Source organism: Pelobates fuscus, chromosome 5 (genome assembly GCF_036172605.1).
Source record: "Pelobates fuscus isolate aPelFus1 chromosome 5, aPelFus1.pri, whole genome shotgun sequence".
NCBI classification, from domain to species: Eukaryota; Metazoa; Chordata; class Amphibia; order Anura; family Pelobatidae; genus Pelobates; species Pelobates fuscus.
The window spans coordinates 36,865,760-36,886,738 of NC_086321.1; the positions used below are offsets into that span (position 1 = coordinate 36,865,760).

General features: G+C 36.1%; 1 protein-coding gene across 1 annotated transcript in view; it reads right to left on the minus strand.

Moving 5' to 3' along the window:
• Window positions 1-20,221, minus strand: part of VCAN (versican) — a 92,459-nt gene extending 72,238 nt beyond the window's left edge. Inside the window, exons 1-2 of the mRNA XM_063453709.1 lie at window positions 19,980-20,221; window positions 12,981-13,056 (exon numbers count right to left, since the gene is read on the minus strand). Coding sequence (XP_063309779.1) covers window positions 12,981-13,050 — 70 coding nt within the window. The 5' untranslated portion in view covers window positions 13,051-13,056; window positions 19,980-20,221. The remainder of the gene's footprint in view (window positions 1-12,980; window positions 13,057-19,979) is intronic.
• Window positions 20,222-20,979: the final 758 nt, after the last annotated feature.

The window sequence follows — 20,979 nt, forward strand, 5'->3', positions numbered from 1 at the left end:
TAAATGAAGTGCTACCTAAAGAGAAGTAATCAACGCTCTTGCTTAATTGCTGCTGTAGTGCAATTGGTTTAGCACGGTATGTGATATTGTGTCCAAAGTAAGGAAAAAAGCCTTTGAGTGCCAAGTAATTTGGGTAATGATTTGATTACCCTTCACTGTGCAAGTAAGTTAAACAATAATCCTTATTGTTGTCTATCGATACCTTTGTTGAAATGATTTCCTTTGTAGCCTCGGGGTGTAGAGTAGTCTTTAAATAGAACAATGGACCTACAAATACTTGCTCTCCTCATCCAACTAAAACTTGTATTAACAAGGCTTTTATCAGTCTGCAGACTTAGCCAGCTGCAAGCAATTAATTGGAAACTATTCTCATATCCTTAGGTGCACTCTATATATGATTCATACACATTTTCCATACTTTAGAAAGTACATTTCCACCATAGTATGATATTAGCTCGAAACTGATCTCTTTCAGAATATGATTTTTTTTAGTGGTTGCTATGCTGCGGAGTAAGTATGCTATGGAAATTCAAATGATATCACATTTCAAATTTGTTGCATAAAGTGTTTAGGAATATGTTGACGCTATATAAATGCTCGTAACCAAAATAATAGGTTACGATACTTTGCTTTATCAAAAAAGGCAATTGAAAAAAAAATCTCCAGAAATATATTCAGATATGACTGGATAGAAATTAATTTTAGTGATTTACTTGAATTTCTTCTGTTGAGTGTAAGGTAGTTTTAGGCACCTTGGGATCACTAAGTAGTCTACTATATTTAGTCACGTAGGATAATGCACATTGGGCAAACATTTAGGTTTGCCTAGAATTACAAACTCTTCTTCATGCAGACCATACATGGATCCATACTGTCCTATTTTTGGGAATTACCCATTGAAATTTATTTATCTTTTAATTTCTCTCATTTTCTTCAAATTGTTGCTGTTTTTCATTGTATGAATTCCCATTTTTTTCTATAGTATGATTATGTTCTTCATTAATGTTATTTGAATTTAGCAAATATTACTAAATATTTTTCTTTTTCATAAACCCCCCCAAAAATTCTAAATTTGTGGTATTGTATTTTAGTGGAATTCTGTCCAATAGCATTAGCGCTCACAGTTTTAGTTTTGAACTAAGGACTTCTAAAATGATTTGGCCTGGGATATTAAAAGGTGCCTTTAGTAAAGATATAATGGCGTGACAGACGAAGATGTTATTTTATCATTTGATGATTTCCTATCTGTATAGAAACATAGAAACATAGAATGTGACGGCAGATAAGAACCATTCGGCCCATCTAGTCTGCCCAGTTTTCGAAATACTTTCATTAGTCCCTGGCCTTATCTTATAGTTAGGATAGCCTTATGCCTATCCCACGCATGCTTAAACTCCTTTACTGTGTTAACCTCTACCACTTCAGCTGGAAGGCTATTCCATGCATCCACTACCCTCTCAGTAAAGTAATACTTCCTGATATTATTTTTAAACCTTTGTCCCTCTAATTTAAGACTATGTCCTCTTGTTGTGGTAGTTTTTCTTCTTTTAAATATAGTCTCCTCCTTTACTGAACTGTATGTTCAGTATGCCAGTTTTAGCTTTGGATAGAAATCAACATTTGTGCAATGTATACATATTTATTATTTTTTCAATTTTGCCCCCCCCCCCCTGCCATCCTCCCTAACCACCACACACCCACATTTTGTAACTGGCAGACAAAACGCCATTTACAAAGTCCTGACATAATGTACCAGAGGATCGACACACAGACTGTAGTTACATCTGTGTAGCAAATAATCCAAAAAGAACATGTGTTTTTTATTCAGCAATATACTTAATGAAGCAGTATCTTAGAAAAATGTTGGGGATAAATCAGAGATTCGTAAGCAGAAACCCACAATGTTATGTTCACATTACATACACGTTCACTAATGTCCTGGGAAACTGGAATTTCAAAAGAGAAACTTAATTGTTTCCAAAGCAAATATTACACAGCTTTAACATAATGTATGTAATGTCTCAGTTTATTCTTTATTTGTTAGGAAAGCAATAAATCATTTTAATAGGTTGTGCTTTTTCACAAAAAAAAAATATCAAATAAACAGTCTTAAAACTGGAAGGTAAATGACTATATCCAGCTGTTGCTAAAATTCAATTCCCATAATTCCCTGATAGCCATTTTGTTCAAAAGACTAACCTGGTCCGGTTGAACAAGAGTTAGAACAGGCAGAAGTTCTTACCACGTTTTGCAATCATTCTATTCCCATGAGGACGAAAAAATTCAGTCCAAAGAGAAAGGGGTTTACTAATTCCAACTCATGTACACATCGAAGTGAATCCATTTAAATGGCACTCCACCACCTCTGACAATAGAGTTTTGCAATATTGGTTCCAGATTCCAAACCCAGCAGCTCTCAATGAAAATAAGCATGTATCAATATATATGTACTACAAGCTCAACTTGATATAGTACAAATTAACTGCATATGTTGTCAATGTATTTATCACATGTTCTAGCAGATTTGTGTACACCTATTAGATTAATCATGTCAAAGGGTGAATGCGTTCACAAAGGTTCCTTCTTATTTCTTCTTATTTTTTGTTTACAGCTGATATTTCAGATATAAAATACACAGTCTCCAGGGATAAATATCAATCTGATGTACCCAGTGTGCAAGTCAAACCAATCATTACCTGGCTTATCATGCAGTGAATCTATTTACTAAATCCAAATTTGGAGAAAAATCAGTCTAAAAGAGGATTGCTGCTACATACAAATCCAACCACTTAGATGTTCACTAAAGTTGTCTAGCTCCCACCAAGTGGACTTGTTATGATCCTCAATCACCTCAGATCCTATCAAGATCAATGTTTACATTAGGAGAGAGCTGATCAATTTATCTGAATCAGCTATGAACGTGCCAAGTTCCAGCTAAGTTTAGCTGATATGAGTTGTGTTAACTTGGCAGCTGGCTTGGCGTAGCCTGGTCTTTGTAAAACCACAGTGTCAGCCACGACCAAGTGTGGAGATTTGACAACAGGATGTGAATTCTAGGTCAACATGGACAATCTGAAAACAAAATCTAAAATTTATTGTATATTAGCTTAAAATCTTAAACTTCGTTATTTTACCAGCTGAGGTATTTTGGCATCGAATTTTAAATGTATGTATACATATTTTTTTTATTTTTTTTTATTTAAGTTTTCGGGCAGATCTGTCAGTTCTCCGAGTATATTGCATGTTCTAAAACTGCGAGGGGTAAGCTTCGGGTTATCAGGTTGAATTCCTACAAGAGATGCAGAGCAACCAGTTGTCCTTCCCCAACGCAGAGCAAACGTGTCAAGAAAATGAAATAGCCATCTCCAGCATATCAGTCACATCACTTGGCAATAATGACATAGTCGAGAAAGTCTGCATGTAATCACTGATGATGGAGTCTGTCAACAATGTACTTAACCAGTAACAATGGTGGAGAATCTTGTGCCCTAATGTAACCTTTTCATCTAAAGGGGGTTTAAAAAAAAATAATGCTTTGCATATTTATAGGATGATTTAGAACCAAACTCGAGGATGAAATACCGGTAGGCTCTTTTAAAATAATCTACAGTACAACAGACAAAACCACAAAAAAGGGAATTTGTTTCAAACTGTTATTATCATTAGGGTGATCTGCAAAGCCATCCCCTGTAATTTTACTATCCACAGAGTTTTCAAACAAAATGAAACATGTTTTGTACAATGATCTAGGCTGAGGTCTCTTTTTAATAATTTAAAGGAATTTGGCATAAAAAAACTCTGCTATTGTTAGATAAAGCTGACGAAACCCTAAATTCTTTTAAAATGACAGGGTTGCATTATTTTGTAACAAACCCAGCTTGTAAATCAATTTTTAGTCACAGTTGTCTTCTTACAATTCCCAGGCATTAGAGGCATTCACTGGCAATGGATGCCTTAATTGGACTTCCCAGGAGACAGCAAACAATGCTGGTATGGACTGGGGAAATACACTGTTACTGCCATAAAAAGTCAAATTTGTGACTATGATATCGATGAGAAGTGAATTAAGTTCATAGCATGTTTAATGGAGCAGATCCACAAACATTCATAATACTTTCAAGAACAATGACATGTAACTCTAATGCTTTTGAGAAAAATCTACAGGAAAAAAAAGCTGAATTCATAGTTATATCCCAACAATCGTGAATATATAAAATAACACAGTATAATGTAGGTGATCACAAATCTCCAAGATCAAAGAGAAAAACCACCCCCAAAAAAATACAAACTTATTGTATGTATTGTGACTGTCAGAACATGAGTTTTTGGTTTTTTGAAATAAAAAATGGGCAACTCGATTCTAGTTGTGGACAACTCACCTAAATAGGGATTAATGTGCATATATATATATATTATACTATCAAATATTTCCTAAAGTTGTGCTGGTTAGTAAATGAACTGGTAAGTGTGGACAGTTGACAAGGAAAATGCGAATTTTGGGCAAAAGTAGCCAAGTTAGAAAATAGCTTACTTTTATAGCATAATTTTCCAATAAGGCTATTTTGGCCTTAAATGTGAAATTCTTTTTCAATTCCTCAAGATTCTAGATTTAATTAATAACCCCAACTGATTTGTTTTATGATCGTATGAGAACCTGGATTGATCTAGAGTTATAGATTCTAGATTTAATTAATAACCCCAACTGATTTGTTTTATGATCGTATGAGAACCTGGATTGATCTAGAGTTATAGATTCTAGATTTAATTAATAACCCCAACTGATTTGTTTTATGATCGTATGAGAACCTGGATTGATCTAGAGTTATAGATTCTAGATTTAATTAATAACCCCAACTGATTTGTTTTATGATCGTATGAGAACCTGGATTGATCTAGAGTTATAGATTCTAGATTTAATTAATAACCCCAACTGATTTGTTTTATGATCGTATGAGGACCTGGATTGATCTTGAGTTATAGATTCTAGATTTAATTAATAACCCCAACTGATTTGTTTTATGATCGTATGAGAACCTGGATTGATCTAGAGTTATAGATTCTAGATTTAATTAATAACCCCAACTGATTTGTTTTATGATTGTATGAGGACCTGGATTGATCTTGAGTTATAGATTCTAGATTTAATTAATAACCCCAACTGATTTTTTTATGATTGTATGAGGACCTGGATTGATCTCGAGTTATTTTATCCCATCTAATGGTCTGAAAAAAGCTTGTTGTTTTGCCAGAAACAAACCAAATGTAATTACGCAGTACAAAACTAGTCTGTCACCAATTACATAAACGTAAACGTTCCGTCTGATACATGTAGAGTCTCCAGTCATGCTGCAGGTGTCACTGTACTGTCGACATGGATGTCACCAAGACACATACACTGAGGGTATTTGGAATACAGGTGTTCTCTACATACGCTCTAGTGTTTTTGCAGCTATTAAAGGTCCTGTCTGTCACTTTTTTTTTATTTAAAGAAAAACTGAAGAAGAAAGTCGATGGAAAATGTGTAGCACAAGCATGGGCATTTGCTCTTTAAATCACCAGATAAGCAATGTTTTCCCACCTGCTCACATATTACAGCATGGGAACGTGTGGATCGGAATTTCTCCCTTTCTACATAGTTGCTACATTCGGCCTTGTTGGTGCACTAAAAGGGTATTACCACCTAAATGAGTAAAATTTACATGCCATGAAATCTCTGGTGTTTTATCAGCGTAAACATAATTTAAAAGTGAATCTAAACGCAATTACTATTAAATTATTTCCTGCTTTACATCTATGTAAAAAGATGGAAAAGAAATGCATGCCATTAAATTTAACGTTTCCAAACAAGCATATGTTGAACCCCTGCAGTTTCTGAGTCGACACTGGGAGAATCCCATACAAAAGAGTCTGCTGTACAAATGCCAAGTTAAGTCACACTTAAACTATGGGTCATAGAAACAATAGTAATGAATAAACTGTAGTATTTGGGAGTCAGGGAAAGATAACTTGGCAATAATTAACAGACTTTAACCCCTTAAGGACACATGACATGTCTGACATGTCATGATTTTTTTTTTATTCCAGATGTTTGGTCCTTAAGGGGTTAAAGTGACCTTCTTACTTTTTGAAACAATGCTTCTATGGGTCTGACCAGTGGCATATTAATAAGGGTTCCATTTGTAAAGCAATATAATAATTTCAATTTAATATGTGCAGCCAAACAATTACGTTTTCAAGGGTGCCTGTTGACCTAACATTTCTGCCACCCTTTTCCTAAAGTTCTAGAGTAGGGATAGGCAACTTTTGGTACTCCAGATGTTTTGGACTACATCTCCCCTAGTGCTTTGTCAGCATTATGACTGTAAGAACAGCTGCAAGGGATGGTTGATGAGAGGCAACTAAAACTGCAGTTTCTATATATCAATCCAATCGCCTGCACAGGAAGAGATGGGAGAGGGTTAAAGCATATAATGGAGTGGCTATATAAAATGCCAAAATATGGGACCTTCTAATCAACAATTCGATCAAATTGCAATTTTTCAAAAACGTGTTTTCCCTTTAGTGCCTTGGCTCCCTGGGGACAATTGGCAGAATAATTTGTGAAACACTATAATATTTAGCAGAATCAAAGTTTTGACATGAACATTCATTGTTCTATTCACACATTTTAGCTGCAATATTAGTACGTAACTAGAGTGCTATGATTATTTTCTTTAAAATGTTTTATAGCTAAGTTTAAAATAATAACACCTAAAATACTAAAAAAAAAAAATTAACAACAACTACAGACCTAATAGAATTAGTCATAATGCTAGGATTTGTTTAAAGTGTTGGCATAACGATGTTCAGCTGAAACAGGTTCTGTTAAGATATAAAATTAAATTCCCACACATATTTACTGTTCAGCGAAAACAGAAAAGACGCCAGCCATGTGTTCAATATGAAAGCTCAACCCAACGTAAAACAGTTCACTATTTCAAAATAATTGGAAATTGAATTTTCACACTTCTGAATTTAACAATTTGTCAAATGCTGTTTGAGAGTGATGGAGAGAAGGCATCCAACAAGAACATTACTGAGGTTTGGCGTTTAAGGCAATAAATTGTATCTGAACAAAAGCCTTAGTGTTTTTACCAGCTGGGTTGTGGTAAAGGTTGCTGTACGGTTAGAAGAAGGACGTTAAGCGAGCATTAGGAGCTAAGGGATCAATTACTTGATGTAGACTCTGTAAGTCATAGGAAACTCAGCTAATTGAAATTCATCTTTGCATTAGAGACATTAGCTAGTCCTACAAAGATACATGTCGATACATGTTGACCACAGGGATAACCCACTCTGCAGTTTTTGTGAACTCACTGGTTCAAGGGTGACTAAGCTGTGGTCCTCCACTCCAGAGTTTACTTGGACAGCTTTTTTCACCATCTTCAGTCACCCAGTCCATATTTGGAGTGGTATTTCAAGACCACTAGGTTGGAACTTTGTACTCTCTAATCTGGTATTATAAAGATCATTCCTAAACATGTTTCCCATATTACAGGTATCTTTTTGTCTGAGACCACAATAACCCCCATCATTGCCTGTTGTTTTCTAGAAAGCAACAAATACAACTGACGATAGAGGGTATTTGTGACTAATCAGTTCTCAGGTACTAACAGTGTTGCTTAACACTATAGTCACCAGAACAACTACAGCTTATTGTATTTTTTCTAGAGGTGCTTCCTGGTTCATTGCTGCACAGTGTGCTGCACTACCATTCAGTGTCTCCACCCTCTGCATGGAGACACTGAACTTTGTGTTTGGCTTGTGCTGGCTCTGCCCCTGATCTGCCTCCTTGACAATCTCAGCCAATCCAATGCTTTCCTATGTGAAAGCATTGTGATTGGATTTAAATAACACTTCTGATGATGTCAGCCAAGCAGACCCAGCACCAGCAGACTGGAGTAAATGTAAGATTTTTCTATATTTAGAGGGGCAAGTAGAGGCCAGGGGGCCTAGATGGTGGTTTTAAACATTATAGGATTAGGCATACATGTTTGTGTTCCTGATCCTATAGTGTTCCTTTAAACAAAAATATGTATTAAAAAATGTATTATATAATTAGCACACAAAAGCATATAAATGTGCTATGTGTCCAGAATAATATGGTGGATATGGAAAATCTAAAACCCTGTCCTAAAAACCAAGTGTATTTAAAAGTCAAGGACAGCAGTCTGACACTGGTCAACTTAGAAATAAATAGTTATTGATATATTGATAAATCGAGGAACTCATTGCTTGTTACACTTTCAAATAATAAATGACAGCTAATATAAAAGGTGGCCATTTAACCATTTTTTTATTTGAATTAAAGTTAATTAAAATTAAAATGCACTTATATATAATTAATGATTTCTTGACTCACTAGAAACTCTTTGACTTTTTTTTCGAATTCCACCAGGTCCACTGTGATCGCAAAGTGGCAAATAGTCACCAACTGAATTTTACTTAAAAAACAAACAGACAAGCAAACAAAAATTCTAACCATAAATGCAAAAGGTTATTTGGAATAGCAGGGATAGAGTTTCCGCTAAAATCTATCCTTTGAGCTGCTGACACCTGCTGCAAATCAAGTGACCCAGGAAATCCCCAGCCAAGTAGTCAAATCATTGTTTAAAAATAAAAGATAGCAAGTGAAGTAAAAAGGGAGATAAGTTACTACTGTCAATGAGGATATAGAGTAGAGTAAACACAAAGGGGCTACTAAAGAGTGGCATTTAGAACTCATTAGCATCTATTCACTTGAAGTCTTACAATCCCTGCTAATGAGCAAGACCAGATAGAGTGAAAACACCACAGGAAGGGATGTACTGCTAAAGCATGTAGAACGAGGGAGGAATCGAACAGTTAATCATTAATGTTTAATCATCACAGCATGTCAGAATGATGTGTCAGAAACACAAAACCAGAGTCATATGATATCTCTTAACAAAGTTTACTTTACTATTTTTGTTAAGCTTATAAATTAATTAAACTGAAAACTCTGTGAGTTTGTGAGCTTCGGCCACCAGCGTATTTTTGTGCATTTTATTTTAATAACGTTTTAGGCCAACTGCTCCAGAAAACACTAAGTTCTGGCTTATTGTGTCAGGTTCCATATCAGCATTCAGTAAAACAATAGTCTTACGTGTTAAATAATGCACATGGTTAAGGAAAAGCTTCCGTTACTTTATAAAATCTCATATTTCTCTCGGGGGCAATTCCATGGTTATTCTACGGCAAACAATTTTTTCATTTTAAGTGAATCAGGTATCGATTAGGCAAAATGTTCACACTTCAACAAGTAAGGGAAAAGCAAATTGGGGGACGCTGGGGTGAGCTCAGATTTATAAAAAGAGAAGCAGATCCTTAGATAGAATATACATGGGTGATGGATTCAGATGAACAAAGAGGCAGAGAAGAGTGAGAAAGTTAATCACTAACATAAGAATTTTAAGTCGATTCAAAGTGAATTTCAAATGAGAAAGGAAAAACATACAAGAATTCAAAAAAGGAAAAGAAAAAATGTCTAACAGCATTCACTTTAAGGATCTTGTATATTGTCAGCAACCCTGATTCATCATCTCAGAAGAGAGATAAAATATAACTTTTAATTTTAACTAATAAAGTTAAAATAACTGTAAGAGTAAACTTATATCTAAAAACTGAGAGGTACAGAAACAGGAGAAAGTAATAGCTTGCCCGTGCTGCCTATGTCTATTAGCAACACCGGTGGCACAGGGGTATAGGGGGTGTTAGCGTAGACACAATAAAAAAAGGGTTTAGTATGAATACTCAATAGAGTATCCCCCAACTCCCATCACCCTTGCCCACACTGGCAGCACACTCTCCTTCAAAGTGAATTTCAAATTTAATCCCAAAAAAGCAGAGGTAAAAAAAAATATTCTGGGGGGAAAAAAATCAGCTATGTGTCCAATACAACTACTGTGGCCTTAAATTTAAAATGTTCTTTGAATTCCCCAAAATTCTCACTTTAGAGATAAATCTGCTTCCTGATTTGGACAGAACATTGTACACTTGGCCTCAGAATTGTGTGCCTGAATTTCCTTGGCTTTATTGCTGCATTTAGGCAAAACATGTGTTTTAATTGCAGGGTTTGCAAGTTTAAATTTAAATGAAGAATGTTTGCATACACATTTACCTAATGAGTGACTTATTACCAGTTTTAAAGGCAGGAGTTTGATGCTGCCTGGATACAGTGGTTCAGTGGCAACTTGTGGCTTTTGCCTTTAACATCTTTTAGATTTATTTAATCCTTGTTTTCTTGCTCCCCATGGTCTCCTTTAGATTGTAAGCTCTTGAGCCATCTCTATCTGCACTTTGTGAAAAAAGTGATATACATACTTGGCTTTATGCTCACAGGCATGGATGTCCATTCCTTTTTTACAAGTTTTTTTGAATTATATACCGTATGTTCTTTAACCCCCCCAACCTGATGTTAATTAACCAATTAACAAAGGGCAAAAAAGTTGATGATTCATAAGTAAAAGTATCCAACTCTGACATAATGCTTGAATTTTGCAACTCAGTCCTCAGGTTAACGCTCAGTTTAGTGAATGCAATAATTCGCCATGGTATTTGATTGATTGTGAACAAGACAAATACATTGTACCAAAAACTTTCAGCATCATTTTATTTATTTTTTGAGAGAATTTAAGACAGCAGTCTGTCTGGCAGATAATTGAGATATTTTTTCACTTGAGTTTTTTTCCAGTTTCCTACACAACTCTAAGTACTATTTTATAATTTTTCTTGACACTATTTTTGAATGGCCGGTATGTGACTCTCATCTGGGAACAGGATGTGTTTTGCAGTTGTTTTTTTTTGCCCTTTCTCACTGTTATTGTTTAATTCTCAAGTGGAAATTTTATTCATTATATATTTTTTTTTAATAGAATTGTGTTCACAGTCCAAGTACTGTAATGCATTCCGTGGTTGTGGTTAAGTGTTATTTTAATCCTTTTTAACAAGACCTCTGAACAATACCGAATTACCATATCATTTCTCTTGTGTGCCATATTGTAAAGTATTAAAAAGAATCTGATTCATACGAAATAATTATCATGAGCTATTTTGACTATTTTGTGCAAATTGCATCTCAATTCATAAAATACTAGATTATCGCCACTTCCACATCTCCATCCTTCTGCCCAACATATCGAGCCAAGTCAAATAACTATGACCTGCTGAGTGTGTAATGAGAGGAGAAAACCTATTAAAGTTATTAGATTCAAATTAATGAGTCTGCCACTTTCATCTCAGACAATTTCTTTTTTCAACTACTACATAACCTCAGTATTTTTCCTGGCTAGCACTTTCGAAAGGAGGACAAAAATAATAATTGCAGTGTTTCAAGCCATGAGTAATGATCCTAGTTTAAGGTTGCACAATCATGTTCCAGGTGAGACTCTATCTCAGGGCTAAGCGACCTTCAGCACTCCAGATGTTGTGGATTACATCTCTGATAATGCTTTTACAGTTATAATGCTGGCAAAGCATTGTAGGAGATGCAGTTCACAACATCTGGAGTGCCAAAGGTTGCCTATCCATGCTCTACATTATTGCCAGCCAATTTGAAAGAGCAACGCATTCTGGGAGATGGAAGGAATGATGTGAATGTTTGCCTTATTCACACTGGCAATAAAAAAAAAACACAATTTGTCTCTTTTTTCAAGCAACTATGGATAGAAAATACATTCCTACTGCTCTAAGCTACATGATGTTTTCCATCTACTAGGCAGAAGGGCTGTAGAAACTATTACATCATAGACATCATTGGTGACATTGAGGATGAGCTATTTACATGTACTTACATTCATAAAAAAAAACTGATCTATGTGCTATATTTCTTTTTGAGCAAAATCCATGCACTTCTCATGTAAAAGACATGGTTATTGTCAAAAGTGTTCAAATCCCCAAAAAGTGTTCAAATCAAATGCAGCAGCAAAATCCTTGGATTTCTCATTGTTAAAGGACCACTATAGGCACCCAGACCACTTCAGTTTAATGAAGTAGTCTGGGTGCCAGGTCCCTCTAGGATTAACCATTTCTGCTGTAAACATAGCAGTTTCAGAGAAACTGCTATGTTTACATTAGGGTTAATCCAGCCTCTAGTGGCTGTCTCATTGACAGCCGCTAGAGGCGCTTCCGTGCTTCTCACTGTGATTTTCACAGTGAGAAGACGCCAGCGTCCATAGGAAAGCATTGAGAATGCTATGAGACTGGCTGCTCGTGCCGCGCATGCGCATTCAGCCAATGATGGGAAAGGAGGAGGAGAAAGAAGGAGGATTAACGCCTTCCTCCCCCTAGAGCCCGGGGGCGGGGGACCCAGAGGGTGAGGGAGACCCAAGGACCCTATAGAGCCAGGGAAACGAGTATGTTTTCCTGGCACTATAGTTGTCCTTAAATGTATGGACACTGTGTACACTATGTGATGCACACGTAAATAACTCAATGAGAATTTCACTTTTTATGCCAAAATAGGTGAATTGTAAACATTGCTGAATTAAAAAAAATCTCTATGTCAGCTATTTTGTCCTTTAATTTGAAATTCAATTTAAATTCACTTTGAATTCTCACTTAAGTGAATAACCTTAGATCTCATGCATTTTTCATGAATAATGTACTTTCAAATTAAAATACTAAGCAATATCTGTGATGCTGCTCAGCAAAATAGAAATTATCTGAAAAATATTCACAGATCTAAATCAGAATATATTGTAAATGGCTGTATTCTATATATTATTATGAACAGCAGATGGCGCTAAATTTTCCTTCTGATTACAGATCACCTCTATCAGCATTAATAACTATTAATAATTTACTAATTCGGCATGAGCACATAATGCATTACACATTGTACAAGATCTTGTTTGACATTATCCAGGAAAATCATTATTGTACCAAAATAAAGCATTAAAACCATTTTCTGGGGACAACCTTACCTGCACGGAATGCATTTGTAACATAGAAGGTTGTGCATATCCAAAAGATATATTTGACGTCTAACAGCATCTTGACCTAAAAGACAGAAGATAAGTGTTGAACATTGTATCAGCAGTAGAAACATACAATGACAATTAAGCATTTACATCTAACAGGGTACACGTTGAAGCAAATGAGAGTTATTCTTACCTCGAACGCTCCCACGCGGATACCACTGTCTTCTTTCTTCAGTTCCTGGGTTTTAGGTCTCCTCTGGCCCACATAACTGCGATACTCTTGCACATGTGCAAGAGTACTTCACAGAGGTCTAGGGAGAATCACGTTTGTGCACCAGCGTGATTAAAATAGCAAGACTTGATGGTGAAAACTCAAATGTTTGTCAGACTTGACTTTATGATTAAAACAAAGTACTGTGTCTCATGATATCTTTTATATTGTGCTGGAATGTCAATGAAATTCCAATACAGTCAATATAAGTCAAAATAAGTATAAGTATGTAAATGTTATCGTTATGAAATGCTCACTAATTGTACTGGAGAAACCCTTTAACTAACCTAATAATTTTCGCAAAAAATGTATCTCTGTGGTTATCTAAAGGAACTGGACATCAAGGTTCTATTAGTTAAATAATGAGCTGAGTTGAGAATTGAGATTAGATCAGTTGCGATGACAATCAGCTTACAAAATTTGGACCATAAAATTAGTTTAATAATTTTTGTGAATAGATCATGTCCCTGCAGTCTCACTGTTCAATTATTTGCCATTGAGAAGTTAAATCACTTTTGTTTCTGTTTATGCAGCCCTGTCCACACCTCCACTGGTTGTGTCTAACAAAGCCTGCATGAAAAAAAAATTTTCATTTTCAATCAGATGTTAACGAACTTTAGATGGTCTTCTGTTCTGTAAATGTCCTGCAAGGTTAAGCAAGCTATAAACAGTACAGGAGGTAAGAAATTCTAAATTGAACAGACTGTGCAATAAAGAAGGTGTGAACATTAGATGTCTCTTTTCAAGAAGTGGTTAGGAAGGCTATGCACCTAACACACAGGGAGGTGTGACTAAGACTGCATAAACAAAATCATTTAACTCCTAAGTGGCAGAGAATTGAGCAGTGAGACTGCAAGGGCCTGATCTATACACTAAAACTTACCGGTAATTAAACAAAAGTTATTTTGGTTACTATAGTATCCCTTTAAGTGACATCTGAAATTAAGTCAGTATGGGTGTTCAGGTCAAATACTCTTGATCCGACACTGTCTTGATTTCAGAAGTTACTCAAAGGGACACTATAGTCACCAACATAACTTTTGTTGCCCAGATGTTGTGAAACTACAATTCTAATAATGCTTGACATGTCTTTAGAATGTATTTAGTATGACAAAGCATCATGGAAGCTGAAGTTTTAAAACATCTGGTGATATATCTTTTGAACACCCCTAGCCTTGATGTCCCAATATGAACAACTATCCAATGAAAATGTCCAGTGCCATCTTTAACAAATAAAACGATAAATCAAATTATAAATACCAGGATCCCTTGCAAAACAGAGGCAGCCAAAAAGCCGTTTTTATATCCCTCACATTATACACAGCAATAGTGGGATTCATGAAAAAGGTGAACTTAGAAACTCAACTAACCAAGGGTGACATGGTTGGTTGGTGATTGATCTCTCTTTCCTACATACCATGTGTGATAGGATGTGGGTTAAACTGCCACCCCCATTTCTTCCCCTGCATTCCGTGCAGTGAGTTAGTGGGTGTTCAAAGTGGTGCTGGTGGAACCAAATCCGTTATGGTTTTCAGATCACCACAACTCAATATGTAGGGAACAAACTTCAATATAAATTTGATATAACTCAGCTTGTTTCCAGGCGGATTTTAGTATTACAAAATGTCAGTCAGTGCCTTACTCCACCCTTGGCCCTATCCCCACAGTGAGGTCACTGACAAAAAAAACTGCTAATAAGTAAATCCTTGGGAACCTCTTGTTCTGTTCAGTGGCAGGGATACAGATGGGAAGAAATATAAGACTCTCATTTTAATACAAAACACACACCACAGTCCAAAACCAGCCGGATGCAAAATAAAGAATGTACTGTGTGTGCTTTTCACCAGCATAATAATTAAAAAGTAAATATGCCTAAATATGTGTTGAAACGTATTAGTGACTGCTAACACTGGAACCCAGATGTGTGTGCACTACAGTCCCCATAATGCCATGAAGCCTGAAACTAACTCACAAATGTCTGAAATGGCCAAAGGCAGTTATTACTCATCTAAATGGGCAGGACATCACCTTGTGAATATTGAAAACAGTGATTATTTAAAACACTTTGTGCATTCAGATTACAGGCAAAGTGGTTTTATTTTACTTCCATTAATCATCTACTGATATTGTTAATTGTATGCAAAGGTAGAAAACACTTGGCACTGCTGTGGATTGATTGAGCATACTGGGAGTTGCAGTTCACATTGTTGGAGGTTATCATTCCTCTTCTTGTCTAGTAATTATTATGTCTATCCATTGTGCACTTTCTTTGATTTACCTTTACAAAGGATCATCAACACATTAAAGGGATGCTACACTTTCCAAAGTAAATTTTTTTTATTTTTTTTAAATAAAACATATATATATATTACTGTTTAGTAGATATACCCCAAATGAAAACTTGCATGCATTTAATTTGGGGGTATATCCAGAGACAGCTTGCAAATGCTGCAGTTTGATTGTCTGAAGCCTTTGAAAAAACCCTCCCCCTTTTCCCCAGCCCTGGTTTTCTGTGACTATCCAATCACAGACCTTCTAATACTGCTCAATGAGAAGTTTTGCAGGTGCCCTTTGGCAATTGGGTTTAGAGCCACTGAGCTAGACAAACCAGGAAGTAACAGATTCTGTTATCTGATTGACAGCCAGGTGGGTGTAACAAGTTTATAAAAGTGCCAATTTCTACTGAAATATGCGCTTTTTGTAAAATGAAAATAAGAGGACGCACTTTTCACACATAAAGCATTTCAGCAAGCTAAACTACTTTAGGGGTCCGGAGTGTCCCTTTAAGCTCTTGACTCCCAACCATGTGTTCATATAGGTTTGCATTTTGGTTTTCCTACTGATTGTAGCGATTATATGGGCATACAGCCATTATGCCTCAATTAAAGTGGCATTTTGGGAATCTGCATTCTCGGAAATGCCAGAAGTTGAAAAAAATGCCAATAACTGGAACATTGGTTAACTTTTATCACATCTACTTCACGTGACAGATTTTATCTTTGCATGGAATTAAAGATACTTTTTTTTTTTTTTTTAAAGCATTTTTATTGCCTTAGAACAACTGGAAAGATGAATGAAAATTAAAATAAAAATTACATTTTTACAAAATGACATATATATAGTACATCGTAGTATTACATTCATGTAATAACATCTGTCCTTGTGGAATAAGCCTTTAAATAAGTTGCAGTTAATACAAGTTTTAAAAGTCATAATCCATCTGCCAATCCACTGAAATAATTGGTTCTGAGTACACATTATACCTGTGCATAGAACTCATCCACTGTGCCTTGTAACTGGATACCATCACTGAAAACTAACAGCATCAATTATTTCATTGTGTTAGTGTCCTGCCCACCCTTAAAAATGCTACCTCAGGTTCAATCTATTCCACACAGTTTGTAGGGGAAGGCTTTTTTTTTTTTTCTACTTGGCAACTTCTTCTGCAGGAGTTTGCACGTTCACCTCCCCTCCTCCCCCTCTCTACTATAACTGGTGGTCTTTAACAATAACCAGTTGTCAGTCTCTCCCATTGCCTCTTGCTGGGTGGTGATGTTATAGGCTCAGAAATACATTGTATTCATGAGATTCTTTTAAAGATACTTCTATCATAAATGCACATATTGGTGCATCAGGCCTCTGCCACAGGCTCACAGTCTGTGATTTGATTTATTTTATTCAGGTATTCTGTGTATATGATATATTAATGTTAGAGGAGAATTGGGTGGGTGTCATTACTTCCCCTGAGTCTGAGTGCAAAGTATCTCACCAGCCCTGGTGGTCTCCAGTAAGCCATTATTTTCTAACAGCTCATTGACATAAAGGTGTAACTGGAGAACTGTCATTACAGCTGCCACGGACTGCAATTATCATCAGCCTCAGTCATCAGCTACAATACACTGTGTTAGATTTATTACTGAACCACACAATGTGTACCATCACAAGAAACTATTGTTTAAAATAAAGGGAGTATTCTCACTTATAAAACAGTTAATATTCCTGATTTAGAAGAGAAAGTGCTGTATTGTATGATTGATGTGCATGACATAAACCAAGTCCATATGTCTACCATTACAAACTGTGTATTCTATCCACATGAGATTTTGTCTCCACACCTAGCATTATACTCCAAAGGTTACAAATAACAGTGCGGGAGGGCGCAGAACACTTTATTAATTTAATCAATTAGTAGGGGGCTTTCTTAATGGACCTGACCGTGCTTTCTCGGTTTATATTGTCTGCCCTCTCCCTGTGTATTGCTACGGTCCACGTGGCGATTAATAATTGGGATCTTTCTTGGACCTTGTCCGTTTTGTACTCTGCAGCCTCCCTTCCTCCTCTCTTTGCAGTCACCGCCCCAGCTGTGGTTCATGGAGACAGCTGGCTTTTGTTAAGAGAATATGATCCAGGACTGCATCATCTTAGAGCAGAAATGAGATCCCCAAATCCCCAGCATCTCCATTCACTGGACACCACTGCTCAGTCTCCCAGTTCTACAATTTGCTTGCTTTGCAATTCACCCAGTCACACTCAATAGGATTAAAGATCTAAAGGGGGCTCTGAATAGGACATTATCTTTTATGATCCCACCATCCCTTCCCTCTCTGCAGAACTGTCCTATTTGCCAAGAAGAAGAGTGCCTGCCTGCTAGATGCTTTTCCTCTCCTTTTTCTATTTAACTACATGACTGCCAGAAACCCCTGAAGTGTTAAGGGGAATAACCCAGGTAAAGGGTTAAACAGTTTTAGCCTTTCATTAAAAGCTGCTAATCGGATACAGTAAGTCATTAACCCTTTAACTAGCAAAGAGGCCCACATAAACAGCTCTAGAATGTTAGGTACATTTATCATTAACCCTTTCAGTACCAGTGACAGGTAACCCCCCCCCAAGGCTATTTCATACGCAGCAAGATCTGCAAACCTGCTTTTTAATTATTTATTTTTTTTCGTTTTTTTGCTTTGTTTAAAGTTCAGTGTTTTGTCTTCAAATAAACAATTAAAAAATAAGACAATAAAAAGGGACTAGAACATATTCTAGATTAGGGAAAGGAAATAGAAGAATCACCGGCAGACAGTGTGTTTTAATCAAACAGGGTCTCCGTTTCCCTATATCATTTGTACTTTTTAGGATGCTTTTTAGTAGATGTGAGGACTAAATGGTGTGAGCAAGATTTGACACAAAAGGGGGTGTGTAGCAGACCTCGTGTTGGCTTTTGCAGTAGTAAAAGACCTATATGTGTAGTTATCTTTTCCTCCAGCAGATGTCGCTGTTGTACCCTCAAACTCCGCATAGTACATTCCTAGACATCCTATGAAAAGCTAACAGAACGGCAGAACAATACAATATATCGGTTCTGCGACTCTCAAACCACATCACTCATCCATCTATCGATGATTAGCCAGAGAATGACCACAGCAGGTTAATATACAGCGACCACTGGGCTAGATTATTGTGACATGCAGAGGTTGGGACTTTCTTTGTTAGAAAAGTGTATTTTTTTTCCCCCTCCTGGTTCTCTGCAACAGCTAAGCCTTAGAACACATAAAGCCACGCTGTGTATTTAAGAACACTCCAGGATTGAATTGCAATAGTTTACATAGATGCTTGGGAATCCAAGAAAGCTGAGTAACATCTGGAGGGTAAATATTGCTTTTGACAATGTACACAGTCCTGGGAGATCTAATGCCTTATTTAACTCATTAACTTGTAGGAGTCAATATGTAGAATTTGGTGTGAATTACATGTCTCTAACTTGGGAAGTTAAGGATTGTGTTGCAAACCCTTTTCATGTGAGTTCCAAACTCTGCTTACATTCTCTGTGCATGGAAATATAGTTAACATGTAGCTTTTTCTCTGCATGTATTACATTAGCTAATACTTACTGCATCTAACAATGTATCCATCCCAAACATTTAATATATGAACGATGTTTTAATAATAAAAAAAAAATTGTTTGTAAAAATTAGTTGTTACATTCGTTCATTTTGTTTATTTATTTAATTTTTTATTTATTTTTTTATTTTTTTTAAACGTGTTTAACAAAATTAAATGAAAACAAATGTTAGATGTAATATGTGTGAAACAAAAAGAAAAAAAATAATCCAATTTTAGGTGTGTGGGAAACAAAAAAAAAACGAAAAAAGGACAAAGGGGTGCAGTTTAGTTCCCTGTTCCCCTTTGTCTTAACTGAGTCCAAAAATATATATCTATATTAATTGTTTTTTTTATGTGGGCTTTTTCATAGCTCTAACAAGTCACCCCCTGTGTGTTTCTACTATAAGAAACCTGGTGCCTACCTTAAGATTTTTTTTTTGTATTTTAATTTTTTTTTCAGGGGGTGGTAAAAACTAAAAAAGCCTTTGTGGATCTTTTTTTTTTTTTTTTCCAGCCTTGGACAAAAGCTTTGCCTCTGCAGCTCTGCAGAATACAGCTTTCCAGGAACATGTTAGGAGATAGTAACAGAACTGTAACATGTCAGCATCACTCCAGACCCCTCTCACATTCTATGAAAGCAGTGTGTAATAATGCTCCATTCATTGCTATGTAAACCAATCTGTTAGATAACAAAGCATCACGTTCAGAAAGTTGAGAAAACATGAATAATGCAATCCACATGCCAAAAAAAAAAAAAAAATCCCCTGATTCATGAAAAAATGATTTCATATAACTGAGTATAATTTAACAAGGACAGTTCTTACTAGACAGGCAGAATATGGAATACAATGAATTACCTTGAAAGGTGACCTATCAGTGTTTCTCCTGCATGAAATCCACTCTAGTAAATTGATCTATTCCAGTGTTGCTGGGTGATGGTGAAGCTGTATATCCCCAGGTCAGTGGATCTGATGCTTTCGGTGCCTTCTCTTGGCAAGCTGTTATCACTCTAAGTTCCCAGGTTGTACAATGGCACCTGATCCCAGACCTCTCTCCAGCGTGTGTCTGTATTGAGTCCTTGTGAAAGAAGAACCACTGAGCCCCTTTGGCTGCAAGTTCAAATGTGGGATTTGACACCCCTCATGATTATATCATTATACCGTCAGTGCAGGGGGAAGGAGGGGCCCTGGCACAGGCAAGAGGAGGGCTCACCCACCCTCCCTCAATTCTAAGATTCAGAGCTCACAACCTCACACAAGTACAAGAGACAGGACAGAAGGGAGAAAAGGCAGGCACTACACACAGCTTGTAGCAGTATATTAATAAGACTTCACAATCTCAAACCAGAAAGAACAATGTATAATAAAAAATAATAAACCATTCATTGTGTGACTGATACAAACTATTCTATTGATTTAATAACTAAGGCTAAGTTCAGTATTACAGCACATATAATAACAGACATTTAACATTAAATATTGAACAAAATATTATATAGACAAACATACAATGTTGGTGTTTTATAAAAAAAAATGTAAAAAAAGATTGTAGAAGTGATTTGTAACTTTGCATTGCAGAATGTTAAATGGATTGATTTAACTAATAGGGTAGGATGGCTTGCTATCAAGCTGTAAGTGTAAACAATGTATCAACACCAGAGTGATAAAAAAAAGAAAAACAAGTGATAACTAATCATTGGCTGTATTGATTAAGAGTGTGTATTGCAATGGCATCACGTGTAAAGCAGACTCTAGCAGTGAGGCAATCCAACGCATCCATTTAGGGGAAAAAAGGGTTATTTCACAATCCATTTACAGCTCCATTTAAACATTTGGAATTCATAATCACTGTAACTCT